Here is an 11,445-nt window from a genome sequence, read left to right as displayed (position 1 = left end):
GTGTGTGTGTGTGTGTGTGTGTGTGTGTGTGTGTGTGTGTGTGTGTGTGTGTCGGGGCATTGCCCAAGAGAACCAGGGTTGGGGGCTATCACCCACGTCCTGCAGGTCTGCCTGCAGAGGGAGTCCAGTGCCACCCACCTCCCCATCACTGCGTGCACGGACCAGGCAGAGCCCGCTGCCCTCTGGGGAGGGGAGCCTGGGAGCCAGCAGTGCCTGGATTGTAGGGGCCAGCAGAGCACGGACCAGCTGTCCCCACCCACCCCCGCCCATCAGGGATCTAACGGCCGTCATGTCCACATACATCCTTGACCACCTGCTGCTCAGGCCGGGCTGGGCCCCGGAGAGGAGGTCCAGGTTTGACCTTCCAAGGCCCGCTGTCTGGGGGCAGGCTGCCACGTGACCGTTACTTTCTCATTTGGGTCGGCAAGGGCCGGACCGTTTCCCTGGGGGCCTCGCAGGGCCTCTGGATTCTCCAGACTCATCCTCTCTGGCCTGTGGCTGAGGTGTGCCAGGGGTCGGGGCCAGCCTGTGCCACTTGCTTCTGGTTTGTTTCCTTCTTCCGGCTCCCAGTATTTTTTCAGTGCCAACACAGGATTCCCAAAGCGGTGCATTTTCTGTGCGCGGCCCAGCGTGTGTGTCTCTGCAGCCACGTATTTAATCTCATGTGTAGGTAAGCACAAAGGTCCACATCTAGGGTCCTGAGGAATGTGAGGCCCGGGTCCCTCCCCTCTTCGGATACATGCACACACATGCATGCACACACACAGGTGCCTGGAAAGGGTCCCCGGCTCCAGGACCTGCCCCCTTGCCTTCTCCCTCCCTCATCGGGTTCCATAACCCTAACCCTCGATGCTTTTGATCTTCTCTGTTTACTGCCCTCGAATCCTAAAGAGCCATTTCCCTTTTCACTCCCTCGTTCCCTCATTCATTCATCACTCACCCGACAAGGTATCTGCTGAGCACCTCCCGTGGGCCAGACAGTGTTCTAGGCGGTGAAGATGCAACCGGGAACAGGAGAGACAGAGACCCCCGCCCGTGGACCCTACACGCACCCCTTCTGTTACCCTCTCTCCCGGGAGTCACCGTAGGTGACAAAATCACCCGGACTTCCCCGACAGTATCCTAACAATATCCACGACTTCCTGTTGGTACATCCCCGCCGGCTTTCAGGGAGGGGCCGTTTCACTTCAGCAGCACACAGTTCTTTCTAAGGATCTAATGCAGCCACGAGGAGACCTCCCAAGCCCACGTGCGCGTCCGTGGTCGGCTTCCAGCTGTCCCTCCTTTCTCCTGATGAGCCGCTGCCTCACAGGCATCCTCACGGTCAGAGCTTCATCACGTACGTGGAGGGTCGCAAGCAACCACAAAGCCAGAGGGACCCACCGTGTGGGGCGTCTGTGCCCCCGTGCGCAGGGGCATCGGGGCGAGGCCCTCCGGCGCGTCTTTCTCCGGGTCAGGTGACCTCGCACGAGTTGTTCCCGTGAGCCTGAGCCTCCACGGCTGCGAGGTGGGCGTCCCAGTGCCTCCTTGGTTGACCATTGCAGGAGGAAAATACTGCCAGTTAGACGCCCGCTGTGGTGCTCGATGCCAAGAAGACCCTCCACCAGCGCCTCAGGGTCTTCTGTCCTGTCAAGGGCACCTTCTAGAAGCCTAGGGTGGTGACATCCTTTTCACTTCTGTCCCGGTGCCTGATGGCGTGGTCCGCTTCTGTCACCTCTCGTGGAGGAGGGACTAGGGTGGTCCAGGGTGGTCTGGGGGGTGCTGGTGAGGTTGCCATGCTACCTGGAACTGGCCAGGGCTGGCAGCAAGTTGGGGACCTCAGTGGCCTCAGCTGAGGCCTCATGAACAGGAGGAGGTAGGTCTGGAGAAGGAGCCTGAGGAATAAACAGTGTCCCGGGTGGATGGAAATCGGGCACGGACCTGATGCGATTGGGGCTGAAGAGCTGCAGTGGGTGTGGTGGCATCAGGGAAGATCTGGGAAACGATGGGGGACGTTAACTCGGCATCCGGGTGGCCCATCCTCCCTGGCCACTCTGCACGAACTGGGGCTGGAGGTGGGCGGGCCTTGGACTGCTCGTCACTACCATGTCCCTCCCCCATCAGGTGTTCCCCAAGTGGGAAAAACACTTCTGTCCTTTCTGTACCCAAGCAGAGCTTTCAAAGTACAGCCTCGTGTGAAAAATAGACACGGTGTCTAAATGAAACACGAAGTGTGGTCGCCAAGGCTGCTGTTCCGTCGCAGCCATCTGGTACGCGAGCTCCTGGAATAGGGACGGGCCGGGGATGCGGGGTTCACGGGTGCCGTCTGCAGGTGGTGAGGTGCTGTTACTGGGCGTCGGGCGTGTGCGACGCACCTTAGGCTCCTGACCTACGTCGCCCCACTTCATCCTTACCCAAACCCTGAATTTCATGCTGTTACCTTCCCTTTACCGGAGACTGCAGATCACAGTGCCGTAGACTGAGCGTTTGTGCCCCCCAAATTCATATGCTGAAACCTAATGCCCAGTGTGATGGTGTTGGGAGGTGCTCAGGTCATGAGGGTGGAGCCCTCGTGATGGGATGTGTGCCTTATAAAAGAGACCCAGAGAGCTCCCTGGTCCTCTCTCCATATGGGAACACAGCGAGGAAACAGCCCCCTATGAACCAGAAGGTGGCCCTCACCTCGCCGGACACCGAATCTGCCTGCACTCGACCTGACCCTGCACTTCTGGCCTCCGGGACTGTGAGAAGTACCTTTCTGTTGTTTGAGCCCCTGCCTGTGGTGTTCTGTTGTAGCAGCCCAAACAGACCAAGACAGAGGTTAAGGAATGTGCCCAAGGTCCCACGCCTGGCGAGTCATGGGGACCCGGGCCCAGTCTGGGCTGTCCTCAGCATGTCCGGACAGCAGCTATTTCAGAATGACGATGTGAGACTTTTATGCGATTATTGACATTCCTCAAAATAACTTACATCATCATCTTGTTGTTTCGTTAGTCTTGGAAGGGAGCTGATGCAAGTTACCAGTAAGAAGCTGAGACCCAGAGAAACAGCAGCTTCCCGGAGGTTCAGGTAGACGAGAGCCTGGAGCAGGGAAGCTCCCGACCCAGACCCAGAGGCAGCCCCAGTCCCAGAGCCAGCCCCAGCCCCAGCCCCAGACCCAGACCCAGCTGTGCGCAGCTCTTCCTCACCCCTTAACACCCGCCCCCGCCCCCCCACCACTAAGGGAGAGGGGAAGCTGTGTCTTGGTGCCCAAGTATCTTAGTGGGATGAGCCTGGTCCAGGGCGGGTGGTGGGTCGGGAATGAGCCTGGGGGGAGGGTGGGTGCAGGGGGAGCCTGGTCCAGGCTTTCTCAGTAGCGTGGACTGGTGAAGGCCACAGCACACTGGGCATGGCAGGACTCACAGACTCACAAATTGTCCCAGAATAGCCTTGTTGCCTCCTGGCCTTTGGGCTACTGCCAAAAAGGAGTCAGTTACAGTGACATCTGTCATTCGTGTGACCTCTGCGTCTCCTCTGCGGCATCAACATCTTGCTACTCACACTGAGAACCAGATACGGTCGGAGGGGGAGGAATTCCTGTTCTGTCTGTACAAACATGTCTGACCTGATCTCTCCTCACGAACGGAGTCCAAAGAATAGTTTGTGCACCTGAGCTTGACTGTAGAGACACTGCTGCTCCAGACAGACAGGACATGGTCGGGCTGGGAGGTTCCCCGGGCCCCGGGGAGCGGGCACTGCCATCCCTTCTCTCCAGGGCTCTCTTAGCTCAGTGCACGTGGAGATGGTCACGGCCACCTCTGCCCAGCAGAGCACTCCCAGGAGACCCCTCGGAGCAGGTTGACTTCAGGTGGAGGAACTCGAGTTGGCTGTCACACAGAAATCTTACGTTTAGTGTGAAATACGCTTTCTTACGTGTGTGTATGTGCCTCATACAGTGAATGCTTCTGAAGGTGACATGTCAGGCTCGGGTGCATGTGTACCCTTCTCTGTGTACCTGCGCTTTGCCACATGACGTCTAGTCAAGGTTCTGGATTTAGTGTCTCCATTAGCCCACAGATTAGCCTCTTTCTGTAGGGACTACACACTGCTATTCTATGGTCTGTTCGCTATGAACGGCATCAACTCAGGTGCCCGGTGCCAAAACTGTTTTCTTTGTGCAGTCAACTGCTTTGCCAACCACTGTGCTGCATCAGCTCAAGGGAGACCACATGCACGCACACGCACGCATGTGCACAGGGTACTGTTACCTGTCCCTAACGAGGAAGCCCCACGGCTGATAGGTTATGTGACTGATGCTGTTCTTGGGGTTTTCCGGCCAGGTTTCTGCAGGTTTTCTAACGGCTGTGGAGGATGGTTAGCCTTGATGTTCCTCTGTTGGAAGACACCATTTAGGGGACTGTAGCACTGATCTGAGCTCATTTCCGTATGTTGGTAAGCATTGCAGATCAGGCCTAAACGGAAGGGGAGCCTTGGTGCTGCCTACAGCCACCCAGTGACATAGGGCAGGGTATCCCCCTTCCCCCTGCCACACATCCAGGGATGTCGGGAACACAGCCGGGACTCCTACCCCTGCCTGGAGGCCCCTTGATCCGGCTGTGAATTGCATTTGTTACCTGTCACTTAGCTGTGAGCAAAAGTTACGCAAGGGAAGAGGCTTTAGAGCTCTTCCGTGGCTGCCTGGCCGCATCCTGCAGTGGAGACTTAGACCTCAAGTGTTTGTCAGATAGCTGGCTTGTCCTGCCTATCAGCCACCGGGGGAAGGATAGAAGGGTGTGAGAGACAGGACGATTACGTCCACCGAAGATGAAGACCAGCCATAGCTGGCAATGAGAACAACGGGTCTGCCTGTCTTCTGCGTTACCCATTTATGGACTGTTGCCTTAAGATTTTTCAGTGTCTCCAGTGAGAGGAATATTTTTGTGATGATGCAGGATGTTCCCGTTATATTTTTTAATTAATTTATTAATTTTTTGTCGGGGGGGGGCCGCATTGGGTCTTTGTTGCTGCACGCGGGCTTTCTCCAGTTGCGGCGAGCGGGGGCTACTCTTCGTTGCAGTGCGCGGGCTTCTCATTGCGATGGCTTCTCTTGTTGCAGAGCACAGGCTCTAGGCGCGGGCTTCAGTAGTTGTGGCACGTGGGCTCAGTAGTTGTGGCACGTGGGCTTAGTTGCTCCGCGGCATGTGGGATCTTCCCAGACCAGGGCTCGAACCCGTGTCCCCTGCATTGGCAGGCAGATTCTTAACCCCTGCGCCACCAGGGAAGTCCTCCCGTTATATTTTTATACCGTTTGATTTGCCCTGGAGATAAGTTATTTTGTTATTCTTAAGCTGTTAATTCAAAATACCATGTTCCTCATATATGTCGCAAAACTGCTGACTATTTGTACCCCCAAAGTGCCAGTGTATGCAAAATGCCAATCTCATCTCAAAATGAAAGCTTCAGTCTCTAAAAGGTTACGCTTTCGAAAGCACACAAAGCCAGGCTTTTCTTCCAGACAGGGCAAAGGTGGGGGTCAGTGCCACACGCGGGGTGCCCGCTGCCTCGGGTCTGGGTGGTGCAGTGCGTGGAGGAAAGGGAGCAGCTGGAGAAGCTCCTTGGGGACCGGGACCCACGCCCCAGCGGGCCTCAGGGCGGACTGGCCGGGCCCGGCCATTGTCTGACTTCCACTCACTCTAGGGTGGTTATTACTCCAATCTGATTGATAAGGAAACTGAGACACAGAGAGGTTATGTGCCCTGCCTAAGGTCACACAGCCAGCAGCTGTGGACAGGGAAGGGGGAAAAGGCATCAGAAGACGCAGAAGGGCCAGGGGGAGTTCTGCAGTGGTTTCCCTCAATTCAGGAAGGGAGGGAGGGAGGAAATTAAACCCAACAATATCCCAAGCCAGCTCACTGAAGCTGGGCACCTGGTAGGTGTCTGTGACGCACCCCTTCCCACATCCTGTCCGTGACCAAGTGTCTCCCACCCAGGGCTCACCTGGCCACCCCAGCTTGGTGTCCTCAGGGAGGTGCAGCCAGGGGTGTGCCAGCTCTGCCCCGCCCTGCCCACCCACTCAGGCCTCCTGTTACACACAGAAGCTGCTGGCTGACCTGGCCTCTCCACCAGGCATTAGCACGGGGGGCTGCTGTCCAGACACCAGACCCTGCCTAGGGGGCTCAGCACCAATGCCCCTCCTCCTTGGTGGACGTGGCTCCTTCCTCCCTGCCACTCACGTTCCATCCACCATCAGTGGGAATGTGTTGAACATACTGTGTACTGGGCTCCGAGGCTGCAGGGTGATACGACGGCCTCGACCTCTGAGGGTGGGGCAGCAGAGGCAGACCACAGCAAGTGTCAGTCCCTAAGAAAACCACCGTAGGCTGATGAACATAAGCGGGGAGACCCAGTGGGGGCCGAGACTGAGAAGCCCGGCGCTGGTCAGCTTGCAGTTGGGTGGGCAGGAAAGCCTACCAGTGGGGATGCTCAGTGAATCCAGAGGCCAGGAGGGCTTCGTTCCCGCAGATGGGCCTGCGTGGACGCAGGCCCTGTGGTGGGAAGAGATGCCGGGGCCCAGGCCTGACACCAGCTCCACCTATGAGCCGAGCACCTGCCCGACATGCAGCGTGGCCCAGGACGAGTCTGGGGGTGGGGCATGCAGGGCCCTGAACCCTGAGCGCTTGGGGAGGAATGTGGCTCTGCTTTAAGTGCAGCGGGCACTCATGGGGGCATTTTCCTTACCCAGGGGGGGTACTGTGATCCGGCTTGTGTCTTTAAAATAATTTCCCTGTTGCTGTCAGTTATTTGCGGAGGGGGGTTGCCCGTGCGGGAGGCTGCTTTAATTGTCCAGGCCAGAGGTGGCGGCCGCGTGGGAGGGCGGGCTGCACGCGCTGGTTGGTGGGCACGGTGTGGCGGTGAGGGTGGCAGGACGTGCTGCAGGGGTGGGCATGGGCTGCAGGAGGTGCGGGACCCACGGTGGTCCAGGTGTCTGGCCCAGGTAACCGGGGGGCCGGTGGGGAGGAGCGGAGGGCGGGGGGCGCAGTGGGGGACCTGGGGTTTAAGGTATCAGCCTGCGTGCCAGTCCTAGTACCAGCAGAAGTGATCAGTGGATGTGGCTGCTTTTGCATGGAGGCTCCCGGGCTCAGGCCGTCCCCACTGCCCCCTTGCCTGTCGTCCGTGCCCGTGCCCAGCACACCTGCAGGGGGACCAGGGGAGGAGCCCAAGAAGCACAGGGACGGGCCGTGGCCACCCTTCCCGCTCCATTGGGTCCCCGCCGGGTCTCAGTGGCTTCAGGAGCTGCCCAGACCTCCCCCACTCTGCGGCAGCGAGGACCCCCTGAGGTGTGGTCCGTCGTGCTCACGGTGCTTCACTGGCCCGGCCCCGGTGCCAGCCCAGGTCCCGTGCCCCTCGACGCCTCGAGCCGCTTACCCTCCTCCCGGGGCCTTTGCACGAGATGTTCTCTCTGTCCGAAATGCTCTGCAACGTCTGCGGGCCCGCCCCACAGGCTGATGACTTTCCACCCATAAAGCCCAGCTCGCGTGGCCCCTTCAGGGAGCCTCCCAGACCCTGTCCCCAGGCCCTGGACCCAGGGTCCCCTCGTGGGCACAGCCTTCCCCAGCCTGATGTCACCGGGTCACTCTCCGTGGCCTGCTCCCCTCACCCCATCGAGAATGTCTGGGGAGGGAATACCGGTCACACTCCTTTCTGTTCCCAGGGTCACCACGACGTTTTTCACTGAATGGTGGTTCCCTGCCACCCTCGAGTGACCGTCCCCTTTCCAAACAGCACATCTGCTTTTGTAGTCGCTGCTGAGAAGAGGGGTTAGGGTTTCCTCGCATGCGGTGGGCTGGGGAGTCTCTGGGGGATACAGCTTCACTGAGCGACTGTCGGGGCCCCCCGGTCTGCAGGCCTGCTGCCACATCCTGGGTTTGATCCCCTGGAGGCCGAGGGAACCAGGTGGGTGGTGGCGATGGGGCCTTGAAGGGGCGGCGTGGTGACATGATGGGGTGGGTGGCCGTGAGGAGGGAGGGGAGGGAGACGGCTGTGTGAGCTCGTTAGCTGGACGCCAAGATAAGCCCGGGCAGGCGTCCCCTCTCTTCCCCCAGGGCCGCCCCCAGCCCCAGTTCCATGCTGCCGGCAGCGTGGAGTCTCTTCTCCCTCCAGAGCTGCTCTTGGCTATGTTCTGTGACCCTCCTTTGCCCACCTTGGAGGCGGAGGGAGGCTGTGTGGTCATGAGGACCACGCACCTGGTTTGAGTTGTGTGCTCGCCGTTGCAGACAGCCACGGCCCTCGTGGTCGGATGGGACACCCGGGAGGGCGGCAGGGGCGCCGTTCACAGCTGCAGCAGGGTGACTGGACCTAGGCCCGGTGGGACGAAGGTCACCGTGCTCTAAGGCACTTAGAGGTGGGCGACCTTGGGCTGTGTCCTCGCGCTTCTGTGCTCCTGTTTCCTCACCTGCACGACGGGACGTTGCTTCACAGGTCGTGAGGATCACAGGGGTTAACACCCAGCAAAGCTCTTGATACATGAATCAGAAGGGAGGGAGTCTTATCTCAGCTGGGGACCTGCCCACCTCCAGGGCCTGATTCTTAAACAGATAAGAGGGTATCAGCTACTTGCCGGTTTCTTCATTAAGCGGTTGGCCAGGCCCGAGTTTGCTGTGTGAATTCATTTTGAAATGGTCTGAGAGGCAAAATGACTTTAAACATAACTTTTGGAAGAGAAAATTTCATTTTGCTTACTCAGCATGATGTAGCCATTAAAATGCTGGCTTTCCTCCTTTTTGAAAGCTACCCCTGAATAATTTATGGCTTCACCCACTGCAAGGTTTGCGGAAATAAAATGATTTCAGTCAGGGCGGCCGTGGAGCCGTCTTCCCGGCCTCATTGTCAGGTCAGCCAGGGCCGGTGCCCATGGCCCCAGGACCTCCTGGAGCCCTTCCAAGAAACGGCTGGTGAAAGAGAATATGGTGGCCACTTGGCTCTTTTGGGCCTTGGTTTCTTCTTCTGTAAAATGAGGGCAGTTAGAGCATTCTAAAGCCCTCAGCCCACCGTCAATGGATTTCTCTGGATAATGTCTCAGTAAAGGTTACCCAGTTGTAGGTACCTCCGTAGGGCCAGGCACTGTGCTCGGTGCATCCCCTGCATCCCCCGTTCAGCCTGCCCCACACGACAGCCTGGCAAAGCAGCTGTTACTGTGTCCACTTTATGAACGGGAGAGATGAAGAAATCTATCCAAGGCCGTGCAGTTAGCGAGCAGTAAATTTAGGGTTGCGCGTCCCAGATCTGTCCATCTGCATTTAAGACCTGGGACGCCTCATGTACACTGTCAGTCTTAATTTTGCTGTAGAAAAGTTGTTTTTCAGAGACTGCCTAAATCAGTCGTAGAGGAAAGTTGGTGGTGGGCTGGGGGTGAGTTTAAGCTTCCAAAGAATGTGCACAGCTTTTATTAGAAGTCACTATGAGGATGCAGTAGAAGCAAAGCTTGGCCCCTTCAAGTCTCTACGTACTGTTAGCCTGGCTTACGTGGAGTTGAAAGCCATGTCTCTCTAAGGATGTGTGTGTGTGTGTTTCAAAAGGCTGTCCTTGCATTTGTAAAAAACTGTGAGGTTTTCATTGCATTGGTGAAATTATCTAAACAAGCCCCTTCAGATTTATTTACTAATAAATTAAGAGTCACCACCCAGACAGTACCTAATAGGTTGCCGTCTCGCTTGAACGGAATCTTTCGGGCCCCGAGTGGTGAAAGCATTCTTATTTCCAAAGTCACCTTAACTTACAAGGAGACGAGAGCCAGAGTGCCACGCCGAGCTCCTCTGTTCCGAATTCGCTGTGTCTCTGGTGGCGCCCTCCCCCGTCTTCCCCTGTGGGCCTTTCCCTCCGATGGTGTTTCTGGTCTGCCAGCTCTGTGAGGCGGGGCTGAGTACAGGGCGCAGTGGGGAAGCGGGGCGGCGTGTCCTGTCGGGGGAGGGGGTGGAGAGCAGGACGCTTCGGGGCGCGTGTGTGTTCGGGCTCCTCCCTGGAGGGGGCTGGGAGGGAAGGTGGCGCTCGGGCGGAGGCCTCGAGGGGACCCAGTGGCTGTAGCAGTGGCGCTTGGCCTGCCTGTCCAGGTCCCATCCGGAAGATGCCGCCCAGCGCCAGTGCCGTGGACTTCTTCCAGCTTTTCGTCCCTGACAACGTCCTCAAGAACATGGCGGTGCAGACCAACCTGTACGCCAAGAAGTTCCAGGAGCGGTTCGGGAGCGACGGGGCCTGGGTGGACGTGACGCTGCCGGAGATGAAGGCGTTCCTGGGCTACGTGATCTCCACCAGCACCTCCCACTGCGAGTCGGTCCTCAGCATCTGGAGCGGCGGCTTCTACAGCAACCGCAGGCTTGCCCTGGTCATGAGCCAGGCCCGCTTCGAGAAGATCCTCAAGTACTTCCACGTCGTGGCCTTCCGCTCCAGCCAGACCACGCACGGCCTCTACAAGGTCCAGCCCTTCCTGGACTCCCTGCAGAATGGCTTCGACGCCGCCTTCAGGCCTTCCCAGACCCAGGTGAGGCCGCCAGCCAGGGCCGGGCCTTCAGGGGTGGCAGTGGGTTGGGGAAACGGTGGGTGGTGCCCTTGGCACCCTCCCATCCTGCCTGGACCCCGAGGTCACCTCCGGGGTATCCCTGCTCGTCCCCCAGGCCACACCAGCCCATCCATCCCCATCCAGTCAGAGGGAGCTGATGGAGGAACAGCTCCAAACCACATTCAGCGTTTTGCTCCGAGATGCAGTTTCCCTCCTCTTTTACCCTCATCCTCTCTTTACTTTTTTTTTTTTTTTTTTTTTTTTGTTCGCGGGCCGGCCCGGAGCACAGGCTCCGGACGCGCAGGCTCAGCGGCCATGGCTCACGGGCCCAGCCTCTCCGCGGCACGTGGGATCTTCCCGGACCGGGGCACGAACTCGCGTCCCCTGCATCGGCAGGCGGACTCTCAACCACTGCGCCACCAGGGAAGCCCCTCCCTCTCCTTTAATTACACTTTCTTTGTATACGATGGTTTGCTCAGGGTAATGTTAATTTTCTTGTATCCTCCGAGTACGTGCTCATCTGCTGGTGGTGAAAGGAGGCGAGAGGCCTTCTAGGGAACGAGCCTGGGGTTGCAGCCGTCCTCAGGCCGTCAGAGTGGCTCAGGTGCTGAGGTCCCCTGGCCCGCGTGGAGAGCCCCGGCCCTGACTGTTACAGCCCCTCACCTTCCTCGCTTCCTAAATGGAGACTGTGTGTGCGCTCAGCTCCCGAGCCCCGGCCTTCTGGCTGGCTGGGGCAATCTCATTGGGCTGTGGTGAGACAGTCTCAGAATCATCCTCAAAGTTGCTCTGCGGGTCAGGAAACTGAGGAGGTGGCTCTTTCTAGAAATTTCTCTAAGGAAAACATCGGGAGGTTCTTGGCCCACGTGAGCCCGTTTCCCTTTGACCTGTTCCATACGGAGACAAAATCTTACTTCTCTTTTTTTTTTTTTTTTTTT

The 11,445-nt window shown here is 58.1% G+C and overlaps 1 protein-coding gene across 1 annotated transcript in view; it reads left to right on the top strand.

Moving 5' to 3' along the window:
• PGBD5 (piggyBac transposable element derived 5) overlaps positions 1-11,445 on the top strand; it is a 94,748-nt gene that overhangs the window by 50,192 nt on the left and 33,111 nt on the right. Inside the window, exon 2 of the mRNA XM_007450598.1 lies at positions 10,065-10,492. Coding sequence (XP_007450660.1) covers positions 10,079-10,492 — 414 coding nt within the window. The 5' untranslated portion in view covers positions 10,065-10,078. The remainder of the gene's footprint in view (positions 1-10,064; positions 10,493-11,445) is intronic.

The sequence above is a fragment of the Lipotes vexillifer genome, unplaced genomic scaffold, assembly GCF_000442215.2.
Source record: "Lipotes vexillifer unplaced genomic scaffold, Lipotes_vexillifer_v1.1 scaffold805, whole genome shotgun sequence".
In the NCBI taxonomy this organism is placed as follows: Eukaryota; Metazoa; Chordata; class Mammalia; order Artiodactyla; family Lipotidae; genus Lipotes; species Lipotes vexillifer.
Note: the sequence above shows the minus strand (reverse complement) of the source record. Positions and strands in the feature narration are given on the sequence as shown.